General features: G+C 39.0%; 3 protein-coding genes across 3 annotated transcripts; all 3 read left to right on the top strand.

The window, feature by feature from the left end:
- The first annotated feature begins 1,195 nt into the window (after window positions 1–1,195).
- sp6 (Sp6 transcription factor) lies at window positions 1,196–10,434 on the top strand. Its single transcript, XM_042484335.2, has 2 exons — window positions 1,196–1,401; window positions 6,246–10,434. Exon 2 carries the CDS (start codon window positions 6,361–6,363, stop codon window positions 7,285–7,287), a length of 927 nt encoding a protein of 308 aa, XP_042340269.2. The 5' UTR covers window positions 1,196–1,401; window positions 6,246–6,360; the 3' UTR covers window positions 7,288–10,434.
- A 1,497-nt stretch (window positions 10,435–11,931) lies between these two features.
- cwc25 (CWC25 spliceosome associated protein) lies at window positions 11,932–18,363 on the top strand. The gene is made up of 9 exons (XM_042485355.2): window positions 11,932–12,116; window positions 13,284–13,456; window positions 13,551–13,787; window positions 13,869–13,938; window positions 14,053–14,198; window positions 14,349–14,421; window positions 16,277–16,482; window positions 16,890–17,057; window positions 17,844–18,363. The coding sequence occupies exons 1-9, from the start codon at window positions 12,099–12,101 to the stop codon at window positions 17,953–17,955; spliced, it is 1,203 nt and encodes a 400-aa protein (XP_042341289.1). The 5' UTR covers window positions 11,932–12,098; the 3' UTR covers window positions 17,956–18,363.
- A 1,945-nt stretch (window positions 18,364–20,308) lies between these two features.
- Window positions 20,309–23,037, top strand: psmb3 (proteasome 20S subunit beta 3). Its single transcript, XM_042485450.2, has 6 exons — window positions 20,309–20,468; window positions 21,584–21,768; window positions 22,021–22,128; window positions 22,267–22,444; window positions 22,691–22,785; window positions 22,881–23,037. Exons 1-6 carry the CDS (start codon window positions 20,466–20,468, stop codon window positions 22,927–22,929), a joined length of 618 nt encoding a protein of 205 aa, XP_042341384.1. The 5' UTR covers window positions 20,309–20,465; the 3' UTR covers window positions 22,930–23,037.
- The last annotated feature ends 1,274 nt before the right edge of the window (window positions 23,038–24,311 follow it).

Raw genomic sequence — 24,311 nt, 5'->3', positions numbered from 1 at the left:
AGTCAGAGGTGACTTGGGCTCGAGTCAGACTCAAACCACAAATTTGATGACTTTAGACCAGACTTGATAAAGGTAAAAAGACTTCAATTGGACTTCAGGCCTAAAGATTAAAATGTATGTGCCTGAAAACATTTCATTTCGTGATTCATCTAATGTGAATACTATTCATTCCCAGCAAGTCTACACTTAATTCCCCAGATCCACTTTGTTTAAGCCAAATCCAACAACATCTAATCTAGTTGCAGGAGAGAACCCTGACAAAATAACTTTACGTTACTGGGTGCCCGTTGAAAAATTGACACCAAAGATAATTTTTTGTAAACATACATAAACTACACGCTGGTCAATGAAAAATTGCAGTGCAAAACATGTGATCAAAAATTACTGATGAGACACAACAACTTCCAACAAACTTATTTTCTTTAACAAATGAGTAAATATTTTTAAAAGCATTTATGATTTTTGTAAATTTAATATAGGCCTACTACTCTGATGTTAAAATGGCAATATGTTCGGTGAAGGGTGTATTATGACTTCTTTAGGACTTGAAACTCAAAGTTTCAGTCTTGGGACTTATCAGTCTTGACTTTGGACCTGAGTGCTAAGACTTGAGACTTACTTGTGACTTGCAAAACAATGACTTGGTCCCACCTTTGTTATGAGGTTTCATGTTATGTCTTTAAAATCTTAGTCTAAAAAAGGGACACGAAACTATGGCTTTCAAAAAAATGTCTTGAAGTTACTTAAAAAGTGCAATATTTTCCTATTGTGTAGTACAAGTATACAGTGAAGGTTCCTAAAAATGGTGTTGAAGATCATACAGAATCACACATCTGTCTGCACTGTAGTTGAGGGGATAAAAGAGCAGAATTAAACTTAATATAACATAAATTAATAATCTTATTTTGCTTCGTAGAAATAACACATATTAAATTTAAAATGAAACATGTAATTGCATCCTCAATTTGGAACCTCTTTTGATAGGGACCCAGAATATGAAAACAATCTGATTTTGGGCAGCTCTGACTGAAAAGTCCTGATTGATCCGCGTGTTTTCACAGCGCGAGCCGCTTCCTGAGCTCGAGCCGAGGAGGGCGCATCTTCAGAGGAGCAGCCGGCTCACCAGCAGGGGGCGGAGCCTGCGGGGACTAAGACGCACAGCCTATCATAAAGTTTGTCACTACTGAGAGCGCTGCGTACCTGTGCGCCAAGACGCCGATATTGCCTGACTTGGACCGCTCGCGATGGAGAAAACCAGCTGAAATATGATTAGGATACTATTTTTCTGCTTTTCGACGAAGGGAAGAAGAAGCAGAGCTGAGCTGAGACAAAGCTTCTCCAACCAGGGTGCATTTATTTCAGGAAGAAAATAACAACAGCAGCAGCTCCAAGGACAAACAGGTAACTCGGGACTTTGAATTTTCCATCACTGCGACCTACAGTAAGCGTTACAATCTCATCTGTTTACATGATCTGGATTACAAATGAACTCATCTTCAGTAACATTACCGGGAATTATGATATTGATCATTTATTAAACTGTAGGAATATCCTGTAGGCTTCGAGTTATCTAGAGAGAACTGTAAGTCCTTGTTTGAAAAAATTAATTTCACATTGAACACTAAAGAGGAAACACAAAGGTAAGTTTCAGTAAGTGGAACATACAAATATGCACCATAACTCCTTAGCCTTGAACATTAATTAAAAAGATATGAATTTCCCATCAAGAAATCATAAGAGCCACCACAAAACCTAAAATTGTAATTTATTTTTTACAAATTGGTATTAATTCCTGTCCTGTTTGCTGTATTTTAGTTTGTGTTCTGACGTCAAATAAGTTGATATAGTAGCCTTTGTTAAAGTGAAAAAATAATTGTCACTTCATATAGATGATTTTGTGCTGAAAAAGGGTATGGTAAACAGTTTTATGTGCTATATAGAGGCAACATCCAAATTATTAAAAGACAGCCCAAGAGTTCAAGATTAAAGCATTAATTTCATTAATAAAGTTCAGTGTTAGCCACCTGCATAAAACAAAAATCTGTGTAGAATATAAAAACATAAAGTCCAGATTTTCAGGTACAAAGTGCGGTTTATATTTAACTTAACAGTTTTCGGCAGTAAAAAGTCAACAGGCTGATCTGTGGGTGTGGAGGGTCAGTTTTAGTGTGATGTGTGTTGTTTACTTGGATACACACTATTATTCAGATGTTCTGTCTTAAAATCTTAGTTTTAATAGCTAATGTCGCACAAGGAAGTGATAAAGATTCATTAGGATTTATACCTGCATATTTATTTACTTATTTTTGAAAATGAGTCAAATCTGAACATTAATGCTGCTGAGAACCACCACTTATTGTTGCTGTTTATTTTAAATTGTGGTCTAATGTCAATACTATTATTTTTTTCTTCTAAAGTAGTGTGCTATAAAGTTTTCATGTCTGCAATGGGAACAATCCACAGAGACCCTGTGAAACTGATGAAAACTCCTGAAGAAAGAAAAGAATAACTTGAATTTACAGTAAAAGACAATTATGTAATAGTAAATCGTAAATGCAATAGAGGGAGAAGATTCTCAATTCAGATTATTTAGGACAAAGTTTTCAAAAAAAGTGCACATAATTGCACAAAACTTGATAATATCCATTAAATTAGTGTGTTTGTACAACAATCTGGACCTGTCTGATTAGAGTTTTAATTAACTCTGAAAGGGTTTTCTTAAAAAAAATGTGATTAAACTGATGATTGATCAAATGCAAGTCTCTATAAGATATACTGTATGCACAGTGGTGAAAGAAGTATTCAAATAATTTACTTCAATCAAAGCAGCAATACCAAAACGTAAAATACAAGTAGTGCATTATAAATTTGACTAAGCACGGAAGTAATAGCAACAAAATGTATTTAAAGTATGAAAAAGAAATTTGCAGAATGGCTCGTATCAGTGTTATATTATCATATTATTGGATTGTTTTTACATTTACTAAGTGGAAAATAATGTTGGAATTGGTCGGGGTGAAGCTAATTTTGGCTACTTGAATATACTTATGCTGGATAGATTTATCTAAAACAATGTCTATTTTTTTATGAACTGATTACATTTGTTCTGTTGGTTATAATGAGAATAGTAACAATAACTGTAAAAAAAAGTAAAAGGTACTATATTATACAGTGTATATACTGTATAAAGTAGCATTAAAATTGAAATACTCAAGTGAAGTATACAATTACCTCAAAATTGAACTTGAATTGAAGTACATGTTTTTAGTAACTTTCCACCACAATAATATCTTGACAGTTTTGACAATAAATAAGACTTTAACTGCTTTGCAAGCCAAAACACGTGTCACATTTTGTACATCGGGTTTTAAATAAAATCCTGTCAGTATGGGGATATATATAATCTCAATGTCCATGAAAACAAAAATACTTAAATACATTAAATTGTATCCAAAGAATTCCTGTTTCAGGACAGCGTGTGATTGTAGGCTGCTTTTGAAACTTGTATTTTTAGTAGAAAATCAGGAGCATCGAACCCGCCGTCACTGAGGGTGTCCGCTCAGAAGCAGAAGGAGGATACGAAAAAGCTGCTGTCACAAGAAATGCAGTATAAACTGTCTTAAAATATGTGACAGAGAATGCTTTTGGTGCACTTTTGTATGAACAAGTGTCACACAGACACTCCTAAATCACTGAGGACGTAAAGCTGTCAAACATATCTAAACTATCTCGGCTCTTAATCATACAGTTAAAGCGCAGTTAGAGAGCAGCTCTCCATCTCCTGCTCTGTATCTCATTAACTTCACCCCTCACTCAGGTGTGCAGATGACATTTTAATTTAACATCCAGTCAAAGTGTTTTATAAATTCTAATATAGTCAGTTGTTTTGCTCCTACTTATCCAGATCTTTATCGGTCTGGGGTCAGGCATTTGGCATTGCACCAGTTCTTTGTGTTTATTTTAAAGTTTTTGACAATGTCAAGCATCTTTTCTATACATGGGCACTGAGGAAAGGCCAGAAAGTTTTGATTTTAACTGAAAAGGCAATTGAAGTTCATTGTGGTACGCTCTCCTGACAACTGACCTGACCCCTGCCCTATTGATGGGCTCCACTGCATCCATCTTGTACTCCAAACAGGTTAAAACAAACTACTCCTAAGTGCCATTTGACCCAAAGTGGCTTGTTTAGAGTGTCCACAGACAGTCAGCATTACTGTTTTAACTGTGTTGTTCTACGTCTGGGATGAGCTAGGAGGATTAAACTGGACTCATGAAGTATGCAGGAAAATGGACTTAAAATGTAATCATGCAATAGACTAAGATAGCAGATTAGCAGTCTGAAAAAAGGATGGTTATTATGTGAGAATATCCTCATCATTAGTTCCTCAAATCAGACCAAAAAGTATAATAAATGATTGTTAAAACTCCAGAAAACTGCACCTATTGTAGTGTTTTCATGTTAAAAATCAAGAGTAAACTTTGCTCCCTCTCTGCGCCTCTTCCCGATGGCAGACTTGTAAACCGTGGGCTGTGCTGGGTCTTGGACGGGCAGGTTTTATGACCAAAGCTCTGTCATTGCTCTGCACCATCCTCCTCTGCCGCCCCCCTTGAGGCCCCCTTGTGCCAGCTGTTTCCCTCTGGAGCTCGTAGCGCTCCCAGCACTTTTGTGAACGGAGGAGGATGCCGCTGTCTTCATTTGTTTACGGCTGTGTCAGTAACAGCGGAGTTGGGGGGACCGTTCCGTCATGAGTCGCATTCCCAAAAAATTACAGAGCAGAAGCTCTGGCTCCAGGCCGACATGAAATAAATCAGCTTGACCTTTAACACCAGACCTTTCATTAGGGAATTCCAAACTAATTGCTTTACGATTTCATTGTGACTAAAAAGCATCTCCGAGTGAGTTTGACTGAACCATTGAGAAAGACGTGTAATCCTCTTGGTTTGACCGTATTGACTCAACAAATTGAGATCTACTGAGGGGATCCTTCACTGTCAGTCAGTCTGACACCACCTGTGTGCTGAAACACATGCACTCCCCACTCCGCTACATATCAGACAGGATGTATGTCTTCCACTGGCGCTTGACCTCTCGTTTCTTGGCGACCTTGCTTGTCAGATATGGTTTGAAGACAAGTGATCTCAAGATACCAGCCTCTCGAGCTTCAGTCGTCTTTACTGTTTCCTGCCGTAAAGATAATTGTAGATGTTCGAGGATGGGGGTGTGGTGGAAGTCAACAAGATTGTTTGGGGCTAGGACATGTTTGGAGACGAGCACAGGTCCTGCAGGCTGGCAGCTTCTTGTCATAAATTTCCACAGGCTTGTCCAACTTTAACAAGCTTTGTGCCACCTTTTTTTGAAACCAGCACCCCTCCCCCTGCTGACTGACGACGTTGAGGTGTACATACCTGAAGAGAGGGACAGGATGCTGTTTCAGAGCGTGTGCCCGTAATTATATACATAAAGTTAATTGTTCTCATGTCATTGTTGTTCTCCCATTCTCAGGCTCCTGAATGCCGTCAGTCTGCAACTGTTGATGCGTTCTGCCGCCAGTGTGTAAGAAGCGGGCTGTTTTACGGGGCTCCTTTTGTAACTTGCCTGGAGGGCTGTTGTTGTAAATCATGTGTGATTCATAAAAAAACTGGTTCTCCTGTCTGCCAGGTTTCATCTCCACAAACCTCAGAGACGTACAAATAGACTTTGGCCTGCAGCCATACCTCCCTGGAACTTCTTCCTTTACCAAACTGCTCGCCTGTCAACACTCCCCTTCACTCTCGTCCCTCCCCCCATCTCACCAGCATTTATCTCCCCCCTCGCCGCTGCCTCTGCCTCTGCACAGGGCTGATGATGTTGTTTTCTTTGCGCTTGTCTTTGACTGTCCTCCATGGGAAGTACCTGGCAGCGGATGCATGTGGCAGGCTTCTGCCTGGACACGTCTGTCTCCCCCTCTCTTCTGTCTCCTCGGCCACGCAGCGTGAGAACTGCAGTATCCATGGCAATGAAGGAGGTGTGCTCTGGGTTTAAATGTTGTAGACAGGAGGATTTAGACCTGAAAGTCTGCACCTCTGAAGTTCAGAAACGTTAGATCAGCAGAAGCTGAGTATTTTCAAAGCCTTTCAGACATGAAAAAAATGACCTCAAGACTTCAAAGTCATGTGGTTCAGTGAAGTCACTGAGAAAATGCAGCTGAGTGAGGAAGGCCGAGCTGATACCTGATTTAAAAAGAGTTTGTTCTTTCTTTCTGCAGGTTTTTTCAGTGCATCGCCATCCCACCATGTGCTAATCTTCTCAGCATTAACCAAAAGATAGTGAATATTTTGAGCGGACGACCTCATCAACAGTCACCTACACCAGCGTCTCTCATGGCCCACCCTTACGAGCCTTGGTTACGGACAGCACCACCAAGTGGCAGCTCAGAAGACATGAACATCCCCTCCTGGTGGGACCTCCACAGGGACGTCCAACCAGGGAGCTGGATTGACCTGCAGACGGGGCAGGGTGTTGGTTTGCCTCCAGTGAGTCCGGGGAGCTCCATGGGCTTGCAGCACTCTTTAGGGCCGTACGGATCCGACCCGCAGTTGTGCACCCTGCCTCCAGCTCAACTCACCCCAGCCTCGCACTCATCCCATCTCTTCCCCCAGGATGGCTTCAAGATGGAGCCGATGGCACCTGAAATGCTGCAGCAAGAACCGTTCTCCCTGGAGGAACCACAGGAGAGCACCGTCTCAGCCCGGCCTAAACCGCAGCGCCGGTCCTCTTCCAGAGGCGCCGGCCAGGCTGCATGCCGCTGCCCCAACTGTGTCCATGCCGAACAGCTGGGCCAGAGCACTGACGACAGCAGGAGGAAGCACATGCACAACTGCCACATCCCTGGCTGCGGCAAAGCCTACGCCAAGACCTCCCATCTGAAGGCTCACCTGCGGTGGCACAGCGGGGACCGGCCGTTCGTCTGCAACTGGCTCTTCTGTGGCAAGAGGTTCACACGCTCTGATGAACTGCAGCGCCACCTTCAGACGCACACTGGTGCTAAGAAGTTTAGCTGCGCGTTGTGCCCGAGAGTGTTTATGCGCAATGATCACCTGGCCAAGCACATGCGCACACACGAGTCGCCGCCAGGACACGGGGAGGAGAGGGTGAATGGAGACGGGAGGATGGATAAGGGCTTTGATACAGCTACACCCCCTCAATCGTCCTCAAATGTCGCTGCGTCCGACACCTCAGAGCCTCCGCTGAAGCTGAAATGTGAGACAGACCCCTCAGTGTCCAGCGTCACAGGGCAGTCCGGCTAAATTCATCACTTTCAGAGGGGTTTTTTTGCAGTTAAAGGTTGACATCGCTCTGTCATAGAGGTGTTATAGAGTTACGATAGAATAGAGAATAGAAAAAAGGTTGGGAGAAACTTTTTCTTGTGAAAGTTGGATGGAAGAGAAAGTGTCTGTCTGTGGTCCTGTGAATTTATCGACTGAGCTTACTCAGTGATAATCTAAATGTTATAGCACACAGAAAAAAAACAGGAATTTTACTGATTCTGTGGAAACCTTGCTCTGTATACTAAAAACGTGGCTAAGGAGGCAACCGAGCTAAAGCCACAGCTTGTTGCCGGACTTCCATTGCTGCTAGAGCCACGAGTAGACCACGAGCCTGGAACGAGACTAACTGAAGGTGGTTTGTTAACATGTTTACAATGAAATTAATCAAATGTGTTACTGGAAGATTTAGAGAAAAGTTTGTCTCTAACACAGTTTAATATTACCAGTTTCAAAGGCAGCATGCTTTTGAACGGAGAAAAGGAGACAATCTTGTTTTAACTACACTGTCTGTGTGTAGCCTACTGTGCAAGTTGTGATAAGACACTGGAATATAATACAGCCTTTTGTCTTTTTAAAAAGGTCAGAAAACATTTTGGGTGGTGGACAGTACATGCCGTTAAACTAACTGTGTGTGTGTGTGTGTGTGTGTGTGTGTGTGTGTGTGTGTGTGTGTGTGTGTGTGTGTGTGTGTGTGTAATCGGTATGTGAGTAATTAAAATGGAACATGAATTGAAAGAAAAACATCAATAACACTGTGCTGAGGCAGCATGCTATAATGTTGATAATAATATTATATAACATAATATAGTATAATGTCATACAAAAAAAAGGGAAATCCATGCACTACAAAGGCACCAAAAATGGTGCTCTTCTGTTGCCAACTTAGGTATGTTGGCGAAACATTTGCTGATTATTATGCAGTAGGAGAATGTGAACACTGGTTCAGGTTATCAGATGAAACACAACAACGCAAAGAAAAGTGTGACAAAGATGTGAAAAAGGTCAAAAAGAAAACTAACTGAACCTTAAAAAATGTAAAGAGGTGAGAGCCTCTGAGGAAGGAGATGAAGCTGAGCTTATGATCACCAAAGATGGACATGGAGGGAAAATGCTGCCATAAAGTTACACACTTATAACAGCCAATCAAATTTGGTATAAGCATGATTTAACCAGTCCGCCCAGTATCAACACTACAGGATGCTGGTGCATAGGTAGTACTGCAGGGGTACTCAATATTTCAATATTAAAGGGATGGCTTGTATATTTTGAAGTGGGGTTGTATGAGGTGCTTATCCATAGTCATTGTGTTACGTACATCAGTCTGCACAGCCCCGTTTGGAGAAATGGCAGGAGTACCATCAAAGCAGCTGAGCAGTGAGCTGCTGTGAAGCAGTCTGTAAAAACATGTATTTTAGCCACCTAAACAAATCCCACCTAAAAAGAAAAAATCAATCTCAGATTAAATGCAGGGTATATATTTTCACCGCTTTACCTTGTCATCACACAGTGATGGGGACGACGGTGAATTGATGTAATATCGCTCTATTGAGAGACAATGAAGCCAGACTCCATTGAGAAAAACAGTGATTTAACATCACTGAACACAGGAGCTGCTGCTCTACTTCTGACTCAGTTAAGTAATGAGTTTGTGTTTTAGTGTGACTTTGGCATTTAAAAATGTTAGTTCAGAATAACCAAAGTCACACAATAACACAAACTGACCAACTGATCGAGGCAGTAGTAAACCAGCAGCTCCTTTTTTCAGTGAGCCAAAATTACTTTTTTCCCAATGAAATCTGGTGGCTTCAACAGAGCACAGATGAGGAGTTGAAGTTGCTGTCTGATGGCAAGGTAAAGCTGTGAAAATATTCTTTGATTCAACTGTTGTGATCTTTTTTGTTATATTGAGAGCATTTTTTTGTGGCTAAAATACACTTTGCTATTGCCCCCGTCCACAGCAGTACATTGCTTAGCTTCTGGGTCTTTACGGCTGCTGCTTCTGTAAAGTGGGGCTGTGCTGACTGCCTCTTTCTGTATGTAATAATAATATTAATAATAATACTCTGATTGTGGATAAGAAGGCCATACAAACTCTCTCAAAAAAATCTGAACTATCCCTTTAACAGTTCAACTAATTACTGACTTGTCGTGATAAACTCAGTGAATTACCACTTAACTCTGCAGCTCTACTTAGTATGCTATGTTGTAGCAAATTTGAGCTTCTGGCCCACAACTTTACAATTTTGGTCCAGTCTCACCAACATGTCAAAATGTTAAAAACAATTTTACAAATTTCATACCTCATGAGGTTCGGGAGGTGGTGTGAGAAGGAGGTTGTCCTACCAATGCTCCAGGTGGACCTCATTTAAGTAGGTTTATACAGTTCTTCCAAATACCGTCAGCTCGATAACCATTTGCATGTCAGATCAAGCTATAGCCCCGATCATCAACAAACACGGTGTGACGGGCTCATCCCTCAACACATTTTATTAACAGCTGAAGGTGTGTCTGCAGTTTTTCCATGTTCACTGACAACCGAAACTCACTTAACACTTTTTTTTCAACAATTTGACTCAGAATTCACATGCAGAGAGAGACTGTGTTAGCAGTCTAGTACATGAAATAAAATGCAGTTGAACAACGTAAACATCGCAGGTTGTTTAGGTTACTTGTTTGGAATAGTTTCATAATCAATATTATGTGATCAATAGTTCTGTAGCGAGCAGTGTGAGCAGCTTTACAGTTTAAAACACTATTAGGATGTATGTAACCCATCACAGATGTTAGGCTGAGATTTCTATATATTAGGGAGCTTACATTGTTGGAGGCTCATGATTTCTGTATTTATGTATAGAAGATAAGAAATGGGAGACCGTTCTTAAACAGTCAATTATTGTGTATTGACTATTATTATTATTTTCCTTTTGATGTCATTTTTGATAGCCTTCTTTTATGTTGGTCAGTAGAGCGAGATGGACAACTTGTGTTTTAAATGGTTGCTGTAGTAAATGTTTTAGTTGACTGTAATAAAATTGAGTTCTAAAACTTTTAATAAGTTAATTATCATGGTGTAATAACTTGTATTTAATCTATTATTGTCCTTTAAATAAAAAACTATATTCTGTGCCCATGTTGAACCTTTATTTACAAAAGATTTCAGTTATTCTGTGCAGTTTAATTTTCATTCAAGTACAACTGCAAACAACTTTATTGTTTATTTATTTATTTATTTTTACAATTTTGAGTTTTTGGGGTATTTTTTTTTTAGGGTTTTTTTTGCAATAGTAGTATTACTAGTAGTACTAGTAGTAGCAAAGGAAGAAGAGGAAGTTTTTGAGCACGTACATTTTTTGATGTTAATATCAGGCAGGCCTATTACACTGTTGATGATCTTAATAATAAAAGAACTTTTCTTCTGAATTATATGTGATTTTGAATATATAAGACAGGTATGTGTCTTTCCAAATCGTGTCAATTTAATTGAATACACAGGTGCACTTCAATCAAGGTGTAGATACAGCTCAAAGACGATCAAGAGAAATGAAAGGCCCTGAGCTAAATTTCACGTGTCAAAGTAAAGGGTCTGAATGTCAATGCGAGGTATCAGCATTTTATTTTTAATACATTACAAAAACATCTACAATCCTGTTTTCACTTTGTCATTGCAGGATAGGCCTGTTCAGTTTAGAGCAATAAGGGAATATAGTGAATTTACAGCAATTTATACGTACGTTTTTTACTTTTGAAATATTGGATACTTTCATCTTTTCAAGCCTAAATTTTTCAGTGAAAACAAGAATGGACAAACTTGTCCACACTAAGGCTAGAAAATGGAAACGACTGCTTTGAATTGCTTTGTTAAAGGAATACTTCATAATTTGTAGGCTACCTATATCATTACTTCACCATGCTAAGTTGAATTCAGGAAAACAACTTAGTTTTGTTTTTGAAGGCCTACACAGTGGACAAGTAATCCAAAAACAGAGAAACGTCTAGATGAAGTAAAGTCATGGAAGTCTGTGTTTAACAGTAAAACTAAACTACTACCATGAGCATTAAATAAGACAGTATTATCAGCATAGTAAACAAGAGAGATGGAAAAAAAGATATTAGTAGGTTAGATGTAGAAGACTATTTTTTAAAAGGGAAAATTTCCAATGAACTACATTCATAATTACATATTTAAATTTTTTTTTTTTTTTTAGAGATTTTACAGATTCTAGATGTAAAGATTTTTTTTCGAGATCATTTCTAGCTTTGTTTTTTGTTTTTTACTTTCTCATTTTTTTTGTTTATTATTTGTTATGGTTGTTGTGGTAGTTGTTTTAGGTTTTTGTTTTATTTGTTTGGATTTTTGGGGCAAGTTTTCAGGTAGTTTTCTTGTACTTTTCACATATTTTCCTGCTAACTTTTGGATGATTTCTTCTTCTGTTGGTCATTACTTTCTTCCCGTGTTTTTGAATAAAATAAAGACAATTTGTCCAAGTCTCAATGGGTCGATTTGTCCCAAATTCAAGCCTGTGGAGTTCAAGCAAATAGTAGCCTGGTCTATTAATTTAAGTTATAGCACGGTGGTTTTGAAAAGACCTGAGGGCACCTGAATGCACCATCAGCTGGAGCCGGAAAGTGAATCATACAAAACAGGAAATGTACAAAACACATCACACACAAGCCTCAGTGGCTCCATTTTCTAGCTAGTGTTGAACTTTCGTTGTTCCACAGTTTACAGCTGTTTGGACAGATTTGTCTGTTTTCATTTTTTGTTGGATTGAAACGACGAAAATTTAAAGATGGGGGGCGGCGATCTGGTAAGTACGTCCTTCCTCATCCAGAATCCGCGCTCTACCTTCAGAGACCAAACTCCATCCAAAATATGGGTGTTTTAAAGTAGTCCTTTTCTTATTGCCGTCAATACAAATATTACAACATTATCTAATTCCCAGTGCTAGATTTTACGAGCCACAGTTCAGTTCGGCAATACTCATTTTAACTCTGGTTTTATCTTATTCATATATTTTAATCGCTATTAGCTAATCGCTAGCAACGTAGCAGCTAGTTTTCGTTAGCAAATAGCAGTTAGACATGAGAGTAAATTGTCAAATTTGAGATCTGTTTTGAAATATTCAGCTTTAAAATCTATATTTTCATGCCTAATATAGCTGAAGATGTTATTTATTCTTAGTAGATCATTAAGAATTGTATGTGTTTGTATCTTTGCTGTCAGATATAATGTAATAAAGTGTGTAAAATATTTTGAGTGTATACTCTTCATGATCGTTTTAACTTATGTCACGTTAAAGTGTCTTTAAGTACCATGAAATCCCCTCAATAAATTAAAGCGTTATTTATTATTATCATTGGTAGTATTATACTCATTCTGTGTACGTGAATAATTTTGCTTGTAACTAAGTTAAACCATTCAAAGTCAAACGTATACACTAACGCTTGTACTTTATTGTTTCCACAGTTAGAGACACTATTTTTATTTTTTTATTTTTATTTAACCTTTATTTAACCAGGAATAGACCAACTGAGATTCAAAATCTCTTTTCCAAAGGAGTCCTCGCCAAGACAGCAGCATAACAAATTTTAATTAAGAGAACAAGTTGACTAAAAAGACAAAAAAGTTAAAAACAAACAACAATACAATTCACACACAAGCAAGCAAGCATAGCCAATTCTCAGTGTTGAGAGACCATACATGTGCATCCAGTGTCCAAAAGGTTCTTAATCCATTTTTAAAAATCCCCCCGGATTATGAGAGTTTAGTTTAAGGTGGCACCAAGATGACGGAGCAAAAACTCAAAAAGCACTTTGACCAAAGACAGTGCAGGCTTGAGGAACGACATACAAAAGTTGTCCATGTGACCGAAGTTTGCAACTACTGACAGTTTTAGGAGTCAACAGAGAACATAAATAAGAGGGCAGGTAATGTTAATGGCCTTTCTAAATGTCTTCATGTTTTCTTCTTCCAGAACTTGAAAAAGAGCTGGCATCCCCAGACTATGAAAAATATTGAGCGTGTCTGGAAAGCTGAGCAGAAACATGAAGCTGAACGCAAGAAGATTGAGGAGCTCCAAAAAGAGCTGAAAGAGGAACGGGCCCGAGAAGAGATAACAAGATTTGCAGAGGAAGCCGGATCCATCAAGTTAGTTCTTCAATACTGTTATTAAAGTTGTTTTGAGGTTTAAGAAAAAAGTTGTGTCTAAGCCATGCCATGTCTCTTTTTATGATGATGACAGAAAGAAGGATGATCGGCTGGACTGGATGTACCAGGGCCCTGCAGGTCAGGTGTCCAGAGATGAGTATCTGCTGGGACGTGCCATTGACAAGCAGATCACCGACCAATACGAGGAGCCCGAGAGCGGTCCATCGGCTGAGACCGGCCTCCTGCCTGGGTCCATTTTCAACCCAACCACTCCTGCCTCCAGCCTCGACCTGGCTGCCAAAATCAGGGAAGATCCCCTGTTTGAAATCAGGTTAGTCCCCTTAATCCTTTGTCCGGAGATTGTGCTAAAAGCTGCAAGTTGTTTGATTTATGTTTTGCTTGTTTTCTGAAGGAAACGTGAGGAAGAAAAGAAGAGAGAAGTCTTGACTAATCCAGTGAAGATGAAGAAAATTAAAGAAATGGTAAAACTGCTGAGTAACATTTGATGTTTGGTGTAGGATTTTGGTTATTTTACTGTAATTAACCAACTCACTTACGTCTGACTAAATTATTATATTATTATGGTTCTATCACAGCTGCGTCAAAATCTCGACAAGAAGGACAAGAAGAAGAAGAGGAAGAAGGACAAAAAGGAGAAGAAAGACAAGGAGAGAAGAAAGGAGGAGAAGAAGCATAAGAGGAGGAGTTCAAGCTCAGATGAAGAAGATGAAAAAAAACACAGGTATGTGAGGAGATTTTTTCTTCTCCATTTGATTTGTTTGTGCTCAACAGGCAAAACACACTTACAACACTAAGATATCACACGGGGGATCTTCAATCAATTAGTGCAATTAAGCAAGCTGTTTAAATATCAGCTTTGTTTTTTTTTTAGGTCACGTTCACGAGATGAATCTTCAGCAGACACCAAATCTCGTTCCCACCATCTTCCGGGCTACGGTCTACAGGTCAGTAAGCACTGAAGCAGTATTTTATTACACCACTGTTATTAAGATCAGACATAAACTGCCATTTAAAAGTTTGGAATCACCTGTTATATTAATGTTGTTCTTGTTTTCCTCAGTAATGTCTATTTTTGCTAGAAATAAAATGTGCAATGTAGACACCAAATGTATTCTCTACATTTTAGGTAGGTTTGGCCCCAAAAAGAGAAGAAGTAAATGATTCAAACTTCCATTTACTCGCTGTCCCCACAGTTTTGCGTGGTAGGAGAGATGCTGTTGTAATTTGGATTTTGAAATCATAAATGACTCTCGATCATTATTGAAGCATATCGGTACAAATGTGCTCTAAATATTTAGTTTTTCTGTTTTTCTTTTGGCTCTCTGCAGCATTATTGTCAAGAATATCCATTTATCGATACATATTTCCCTGCAAACACAACCCTGGACACTTGACACTATTACTTAGGACAAACACTCATCTAGGGCTTCCACGACTTGCCTGCTCGTACACACATAAGCAGAGAGTGAGCGTTCAGCTGCAGGGCTGAAGGTAAGGGATGTGGTCCTACCTGTCGCCTTGTTTCCCAGCACTGATCCTTTGGCCGTCACTTAGTCAGCTCATTCTCTGCTTAGCGTTGGTCCTTCATTGACAGTTTATCTGTAGATGTTAAAGAAACAGACAATAACTTGAAACAAAATCTTCATCAGCAAAAAAAGGAGAACTCCACCATCCGTCTTCCTCACAGCATTCGGAAACATTTGTCATAAGTTGCAGTCCCACATCTGGTCCAAATCGTGTCTTTATTTCTTCAACACGTTCCAGCAGCCAGTAAAGACAGTGGCTGCGCGACATTTCCACACTGGCGTACGCCTGTGGTGCGCTGAGTAGGCAGAGTCTGCACACCATGTTACGGGTATCATAGCAGGCTTAAATCATGTTGTGAACATTCGTGTCCATGTAGGCAAATAATGTCGGTCTACAGGACAAAAGTCGTGGTAGTTTTCCTCCAGCTAATATTTGTTTTGTCAGCTGACAGTTATGTGGTTACAGTTCTCCTGGCCGTCGCTGTTGTGTGTCGAGCTGTGCACAGAAATGGAGCTCAGCCACTGTGTCATGACCATCTCGATACTGAGTATTATATACTATACTCTCTTTAATACTGATTTTCTGCAGTAACTATACAGCGATACCAGCTGTTCTCTCCCACTCACTCTTGTTGTTAATGTTTACTTCAGTCGTTCTGTTGTCTGTCTCATTATATTTGTCTTTTAATATAGATTTAACTTTTTATGCCGTCATTGTCAGTTTTTCCCCATGACATTGAAAATGGAATGGAAAATTTATATTTTAGGTATCGTATTGAAGATAGAAATTATAGCATTGTGACAACTTTACTCTGCAGTCTACTCAGTGGTTAGATTGAAAAGGTTTAAACTGTAATTTGTCATTTTATCGTATGTTCAGCTGGTATTTCCTGATCCAATTCCAATATTTTTAACCCGAGACTAACTTGTGAAATTTGAGGAATACTTTTTTAACATGTAGTTGTTAATTCCAGTTTGTTACAAGCATTTGGGTTCACTTGGCACTTAAACAGGAACCTGTTTCTATCTTAATCTGCACACGAGTGAGGATTTCCTCTATTCTTAATGACCTGCTGCTCAGCGGTATCTTGTCAGTCTCGCTGAACCATTGCACAGCGTTTTGTTTCCCATGTACAAAACGAGGAGTCCTCTCAGCCATCTGACTGCAAACCTTTGAACTGCAGTGCACATATGATGTATTCTTCAGTTTCAAGTATTAATCTCACACTGAACCAGAAACTTTAAGTGGTAACAATTCACTCTTCCCTCTCAGTTCCCCGCTGGCAGACATCACCAGTCCTCATCTACCTCAAATCACTCAGGGCGACATGAGAGGAGCCGCTCCCGATCTCCTCACAGGAGCAGCAGAGAAAGTCATGCCTACTCTTCCTCCTCGCACAGAGGCGACCGCAAGGTTGAGCCCAGAGCTTCCAGCCCACAGAGAGAGCGACACCAGAGACAGAGGCACCATGTGTCCAAGTAAGACTTTGCGGGATTCCAGAAAGTGTAGAAACTGTACTTTCAAATAATGTCTATAATCCAAATACTGACATTATTCTAATTTAGACATCTTAAATCCTCTCTGGCGTGTTACTGCCATGGCGTCTTTCTTTTTAAATATTTACAGAATAACTGCTTGGGCTTGTTCCTCTCATTTGTGCAAGTAGATTAAATATGTCTGAATATTTGCTATCAAACAGTTTGGTTTCTGTATCATGTCTGTTTCAAATTACGCCACTTCCATGTTATTTTATTCTGCTTACTCTGACTTTGATATTTGAGTTTTTTAAAATAATAATTTGTTTTTCAGAGCATTGACCTAATCACCACCCACACTGAGTGGATTCCAGTAATATTATTTTCCATGTTTTTTCTGTTGTATGTAGGAAGCTTTCTGCAGAAGAGCTGGAGCGTAAGAGGCGGGAGATGATGGACCAGGCCAAGCAGAGGGAGGAGGACAGGGAGAATAATGTGAAGAGATACAAGAGGCAAGACGAGCAGGAAAAGCAGAGGGAACAAAATGTCAAGCATGACCGCCATGCTGGCTTCATTCAGTAAGTAACATGGGCATGGAGATAATCACAGTGTGACATTAATATTATTTTGTATTTCACTGATATAAAGGTGTTCCTCACATAAAACCAGGTAACTTCTGCAGTAGAAAGACGCAAATACTTTTGAATTACACGACTAAAGAAAGCAGCAAAAAAAGGAGCATAACATGAGCATGTCATACAGTGATGCCAACTGGTAACAAACAATCTCATATTATAATTATACAGAAAGCTCAAACATGTTTATGAAACATTTGAGGCAAGAATATACAACGCATCAACGTAATTTTGGTTTATATTTGATCTCAGTTTTTCAGCTGAGCTGAACAGAGCATTAAAATGTTTCGATAACATTTTAGGAGAGGCAGTGCAGCATCATAATCTTTATTAATACTTAATCTCTGTTTGATCAGATTTTGGCCAGAGTTTGAGAGAGAGAGACAAAGGGGCGGCTCTGTCTCTTGATCCACTTCTGTATGTGAAAATGGTGGGCAATATAAAGATGTGGAAGTACAGCCTGTAGTTAAAACAAAAGCCTGAGAGCCTGCAAAACTCCGTCAGCTGACATAAAATAAGTCCTCCAGCGAATATCTAGGCACTGGTTTGATAAAGGGAAGTTTACCACAGTTCACCTACACATTCGACCCACACTGTTTTTATACAAAGCTGGTTGAAAATAGTCAAAGCATCTCTTTGAACCTATAAATAATGTCCTCCTTAGGTCATTTTCCACCTTGCATGCACCTTAACTTTTAGTTCAGTAACACTCACCTTTCCCTCTCGCAGTAACATGAAGCTGGAGAGCGCTGCCAGCTCGTCGTTGGAGGACAGAGTGAAGAGGAACATCCACTCCATTCAGAGGACGGCAGCCTCGCTGGACAACTTCATGAAGAGATGAAAACACATTTATCACACAGATAAACTAAACTGATTGAAAAAGCTCGGCAAGAGTACGTCACCCACTCCTTTATCTGTCCCTTTAATGTATTAAAGATGGCTGGCGTGGCGGGAGTCTGCCATGAGCTCAAACAAGGACCTACGTGGCTCCATGCCTACCCGTGGTTTTATTTTGAAAAGTAGTTTCTACAATGGTAACATAATTTATATTTCAAACTATCATGACTGAACCCTTCTATTTACTTTCTTAAAAACCAATAGGTCCATGCCATCTGAATTTTGTACAGTATATTGTTTTTGTTTTTACAGTGTTAGAGAACCTGATTTTACCTGATATGTTTTTTGTAATATATGTTACTTAGTGTACTCCTGTGAGTGGAAGATGTAATAAAAACATATTTCCACATTAGTTTGTTTTGCTTTTTAAAATAAATGTATGTTGTAATTGGGGATACTCATTCATTCACATACTGCTCGATAAAACATAAACCTGGCTACACTAGGCTCAACGTGTTCTGAAGGACAGAGAATATGTAACGTATACAACTGTAATCTTTAAAATGCACCACAGGGGAAAAATTCAAAGTACTTGTGAGGAATATAGGTTCTTACTAAGTGTTTAAATTCTTGACAGAGTCTTGAAGATGCCATATTTGGGCAGTCTGTGAAAAAATTAAATTACCAACATTAGCCGTTTTCCAGATTTCAGATCAGCTGGAGGATGACATGCTACTAGGTTGAGAGTTTCGTTTCACATTGTGATGATACACAAACACACACACACAAAATGTGCAAGAAACCAATACAAAGGTGGGTGCATGCACAATAAAATAAATAAATGCACTCCCACACACACACTGGAACAGGCACATTTAAAATGCACATACATACAGATGTAGACAAATACAAAAACACTGCAATTCAAAGATAAATATTTTCCTTTTATGTTACTACATTTACCCTACTAATTAAGTCAGATAATCACAACAAAATATCAATAACATCATATTATTGAAGGTTATTTTTAAAATTTTAAATCCTGAAATGGTCAGTTCTACATGAGTTTCTACTTGTGGTACTTTAAAGAGAAATTTTAGATTTTTGTGGTTGTACATATGTGGTATTTATCTATAAATATTATATATTACACACAGCATGCCCCCAGTTTGGAGCAGCAGACTGGAGACTGATATGGAAGCTAAGCAATGTACTGCCCCAGACAGGGTCAGCAACATAACATATTTTAGTCACTTAAAAAGAATAAAAAGTATTTAAAGTATTTCACTGCTTTAGCTTAATGTCAGAAAGTGTTTTCCAACAGGGAATAAAGCTGTTGTATTGCTCTAAGGCCAGACTCCACTGAGAAAAACTGTGATTTAACATCGCTGAACACAGGAGCAGCTGGTCTACCGCTGCCTGGATCAGTTATTTTATTTGTGTTTTTGTGTAACTTTGGCATCTATAGGGGTTAGTTCAGAGTCACTAAAGTCAAACAATAAACAAGTTTTTAAAATAACGTTCTTATATACTAAATTTCCTGCAATTTGTGAAACATTCATTACGTTGCTTATTAACTTTTTCCTTTTTTTTAAAGAAATTGCACCAATTTGTTCAAGGCTCAGAGGATTAATGGTGATAATTCTGATAATTTCTTAAATTGTTTATCGAGTTTGGTGGTTACAGTTGAGCAAATCTGGTTAGTTGGCCAGAAATTACCTTTTATTATTATTATTATTATTTTTAATTGTCGTGCCATTATCATTCAACTACTAGAAACAACAGCCCGCAGACCTGAACCCAGGGGCGTCATAGTGGGGGGAAAACTGGGACTGACTACCCAGGGCCCAAGTGGGGAGGGGGCCCTTATTGGGCCTGAAATAAAAATTATTTTTTTATTTTCATTTTTACGTAGTGACTGCAATAAGTTAACTAAAATTGTCTGAGTTAATGAACAAACATTCAGAATTCCTTTCTAGAAAAAATGTGGAGTCTCTCTCAGAGGCCCCTCTCACATTTTTCAGGAGTGTAAAACAAAGTTATAGTTGTTTATTGCTTTTAATGGGTCATCGGGTAATGCAGGTGTGGTTATAACAATTGTACAGGGTTGGCTTGGGCCGTAGTGATGGGGCCCAATGAGATATGTTTTCATGGGGCCCAGAATTCCTGGCGACGCCCCTGCCTGAACCTGACAGTGAAAAACAGTTTCGGAAGCATCTTTAACATTTAGGAGAAACTTACCGGTTTTAATTTCACTTTAACACGCCTCGAACAAACTATGCACGCACCGTTTTTACTGCCTCATATCCTCCAATGACAGCAGTGCTTTGCACCGCGTGCCGCTCACTCAGCCAATGGCCTCTGCGCAAATTATGACGTAGTGGAATCATGCTAGGCTGAACCTTTGTGTTTCTAAATCGTGTAGTCACTGTGGGAAACAGTCTCTCATTATAGCTAACAAGAAGTGGAGTTTGCAAGTTTTTTTGTTTAGGAAAACACCACAACACCTTCAGAATGGTAAGAAAATCATACATAGATCGCATGAGAGTGGTTTGTGAGATAAAATGGTTTAAAAAATTGTACATAGGGCTAACAGTTGCAAGAGCTTGGCTAAGCTAATGTACGTTAGCTCATTGACATCTTTAGCATGCTCATTAGCTTTTTAAGTTAGCTACTATTCTCATTTCACAAATTTAATGCCACGATGTCATTAGATGAATTTTAAGATAAATAAAAAGTTTCAGCTAACGACACAGAGGAGTAGACTGCGATAGTAGCAGGCGCTAGCCGGAAAGCTAAATAGTTTAGCTTATTTAGCTGGACATGAGCTAACGTTAGCTGACGTTGTGTTTTATTCGCTGGCTTATTGTCTTTTCCGGAATCCACTTTATTGACATTTTGCTGCTATAACTGAGTTAACCTTAAATTGTAAGTTAGTTTGGTTTGTGTCATTATCTAACATAACAGACAGTGTCAGCTTTGTTGGCTGAAGCTTCAACGTATTAGTTAATTAGCACTATAATATATAATGAAGCTACTGACAGCAGAAAAAAAAGTGTTTTTCCCCAACATTATTGCAGTATATTAGTTGTGACATTTCAGACATTTGTCCAGTGTTTATGTTCTATTTGTTTTAAGTGTTATTTATTTTGACAGTTTGAGTTATTTTAATGTACTGCTCCATGTTTACACGTATGGATTAAAGCTGGTTTAAAAGATTTTCGCACACTTACATCAAAGCAGTGTTTCACTCTATTCTTGAGCTTTCGGTCTTTCAAACCTTCAACAGAGCATACATGAATCAACACTGGACAGGCAGGTGAAAGTAACCAGTCCCAGTCAAATAATTAGCAGCATGCAACATACCTGTACACAACACCTGCTGTAGAAGCTGCACCTCCTGGGAATTGTAGTTTTGAAGGACTGAATGGAGCACTGTGTGGCATACAAATGAAAGCCAAAACAGGGGGGTTAACAGTGAATACAGGAAAAACATATTTAACCAGGAAGCACTTTATAATAGTGCTATACAAGATTATCAAATACTAAACATTTTCTGTCTCTTGACATATCAATTGATCCACTTATAATTTCAGCTCTGACTAACTAATCATTCAATTTCTTTTGTCCAGTCTATTATGTCCTATAATGGAGGGGCCGTCATGGCCATGCGGGGGAAAAACTGTGTGGCGATAGCCTCAGACCGGAGATTTGGCATTCAGGCTCAGATGGTCACCACAGACTTCCAGAAGGTGTTCCCAATGGGAGAGAAGCTGTACATCGGGCTGGCTGGACTGGCCACTGATGTTCAGACAGTGTGAGTGTGTTTAGCCCCTATGTCTTTCTCTCAAAGTGGCAAAGCCGTTTTTTCACGATGGCATGATGACAAGTTTTCTTTGAAGCTCTTCAAAATGACTGACAACTTTCAGATCTTATGTATTGTTAAAACCTGCTCCAGTTTACTATTTGTTTCTTTTAAGGGTAAACTGTGGTGTCCGTTATGCTGTTAGTCAAAGCTAAGAAAATAGGATTTATGTCTCAGGAATGACAGATGTCTCTATGTGTTTAGAGCCCAGAGGCTTAAATTCAGACTAAACCTGTACGAGCTGAAGGAGGGTCGCCAAATCAAACCCAAGACCTTCATGAGCATGGTGTCCAACCTGTTGTACGAAAGGAGGTGAGTCCACTGAACATAATTTAGACCTGATTTAGTGTAAACAAGACCCACGACCAACTTAAAAGCCACACACTGTAGGGATCAATTCTTGCATTGAACGTAAAAGAATACCTGGTTAATGTGCGATGCTCTCATTAGGTTTGGCCCGTACTACATTGAGCCTGTGATTGCCGGACTAGATCCCAAAACCTCAGAGCCATTCATCTGCTCCTTGGATCTGATTGGCTGCCCCATGGTGACGGAGGACTTTGTTGTGAGCGGCACCTGTTCGGAGCAGATGTACGGCATGTGTGAATCTTTGTGGGAGCCAGACATGGTAAGTCGCGTGTGAAGTTTGAAGTCAATTTAAAGCCTGAAGGCTGCTTGCTGGATGCTAAGTGACAGTTATTACCAATTTGTTTATGTAAAAATTAGCATTCCTTTAATCTTGCAAGTATATAATATTTGCAAGATTCTACATGATAATAAGAACCACTGTGTTTGTGTGTGTGTGTGTGTTTGGCCTCAGGAGTTCTTTAAACAGTTACAAGTATTTATTTTAGAAATGTGTTTGATCGTGCAGGAACCAGAGGACCTGTTTGAGACCATTTCCCAGGCTATGCTGAATGCGGTTGACAGGGATGCAGTGTCTGGTATGGGCGTTGTTGTACATGTCATGTAAGTACATACATCCATGGTAAAAGTACAGCGTGCACAGTTAAGGTGGAACGACAGGTTTTTAGAGATTGACAGTGTTTTGTTTCCTCTGGCAGTGAGAAAGACAAGATCACCACACGAACCCTGAAAGCCAGGATGGATTAGAGCTTCTGTTTCTACGCGCACACTTCACCATCACACGTTTTGTATAAAAATATTAAACAATGCTTGTACTGTCTTTTTTTCTTCAATAAAGTTAAACATTGAACTTGACTGATGTTTTTGTCACTTCTCAGATCTCTGAGAAGAAGTTTGTATGTAATGGCACCAAACCAAGATATGCTAAGCAACTTTAATTAAAATAAAAACCTAAAGGGGGCAACACAGAAAAATCATTATTCATACTCTATACAATGGCTAGTTTTGACTATGCAGCAGTTTGAAGAAAAAAAATCAGAGGTAGAGAGATTACAGACTATAAGCTTTCAAGCATGTGACACGTTGCAAGAAGCATCAGACTAATGACACTGCAGACTCATTCCCTAACACTTTTCTTTAAGAATGCACGCCATCATCTTTGACATTGTCAGAAAAAGACCTGTAGGGGACAGTATTAGGTTGAATCCAAATCTCCACCTTCTAGTCTTACTGAGCCCTTGTAGACTTTAGTTGTACAAACTACGTGTTCACTGTTAGCACGGAAATTCTTTGACAGAAAAGACTGTAAGCAGCTGACAGAAAGGACTCAAGTCTGTTTCACTCGTTGCTATTGTAATGTCTGAGCAACAACTACAGTTATGTGATCGCTGCTGACATTTTGTCCGCTCATCTGTCCCTGTAGATGAAATAAACCCCATATAGGCTATAGGTCTTTTTTGTGACCAAGCAAAATTATTTTAAATATTTTCAAGATAACATAAAGGCTACACACAGAAATGTGTGTAAATAAGGACTGTGACTACATTACAATGAGTATTACTTAAATTAAAAGGCATTCATTTGTTGTTTTTTGACCATTTTTTTTAGCCTGTACATTTTACATAGCACTAGACAGCTTTTGGCCTGTTAGGTTTGGCTGTTACATTAAAATACTTTTTGATTTGGCTACTTCCTACTTATATTTCTGATTCATGATGTGGTTGAATATTATATCCAGACTTTACAATTCAAGTAGCTTTCAACTATAGTAACTGTTTAACACTTTCATAAAACATTTTTGTTTTTTTAGTAAGCAATTGGAAAAACTCTCACATATCCGGGTAATTAAACAACAACAAAGCAGACTCTCTAAAAGTCTGCAGAAACTCGACTTTGGGCCCCTGTGGACATTCGGATTCAGCCATAATATCAATTCTGAACCCTAATAGACCATGCAGGTGATGAAAATCCATTGGTCCAACAAAAATAGTCTACCAAGCTCCATTAACAGGAAATGTAGGATAGAGCATTTTTGGATACTGCCATAGGGACCAAAAGTCAGGATATTTTGGCCTCTGCTGTTTCAATTTTTATCTATCTTTGCAAAATCTCGCAAAGTCTCTTGTGAG

Source organism: Plectropomus leopardus, chromosome 3, assembly GCF_026936395.1.
Source record: "Plectropomus leopardus strain MGB_pleo_1.0 chromosome 3, ASM2693639v1, whole genome shotgun sequence".
In the NCBI taxonomy this organism is placed as follows: domain Eukaryota; kingdom Metazoa; phylum Chordata; class Actinopteri; order Perciformes; family Serranidae; genus Plectropomus; species Plectropomus leopardus.
Note: the sequence above shows the minus strand (reverse complement) of the source record. Positions and strands in the feature narration are given on the sequence as shown.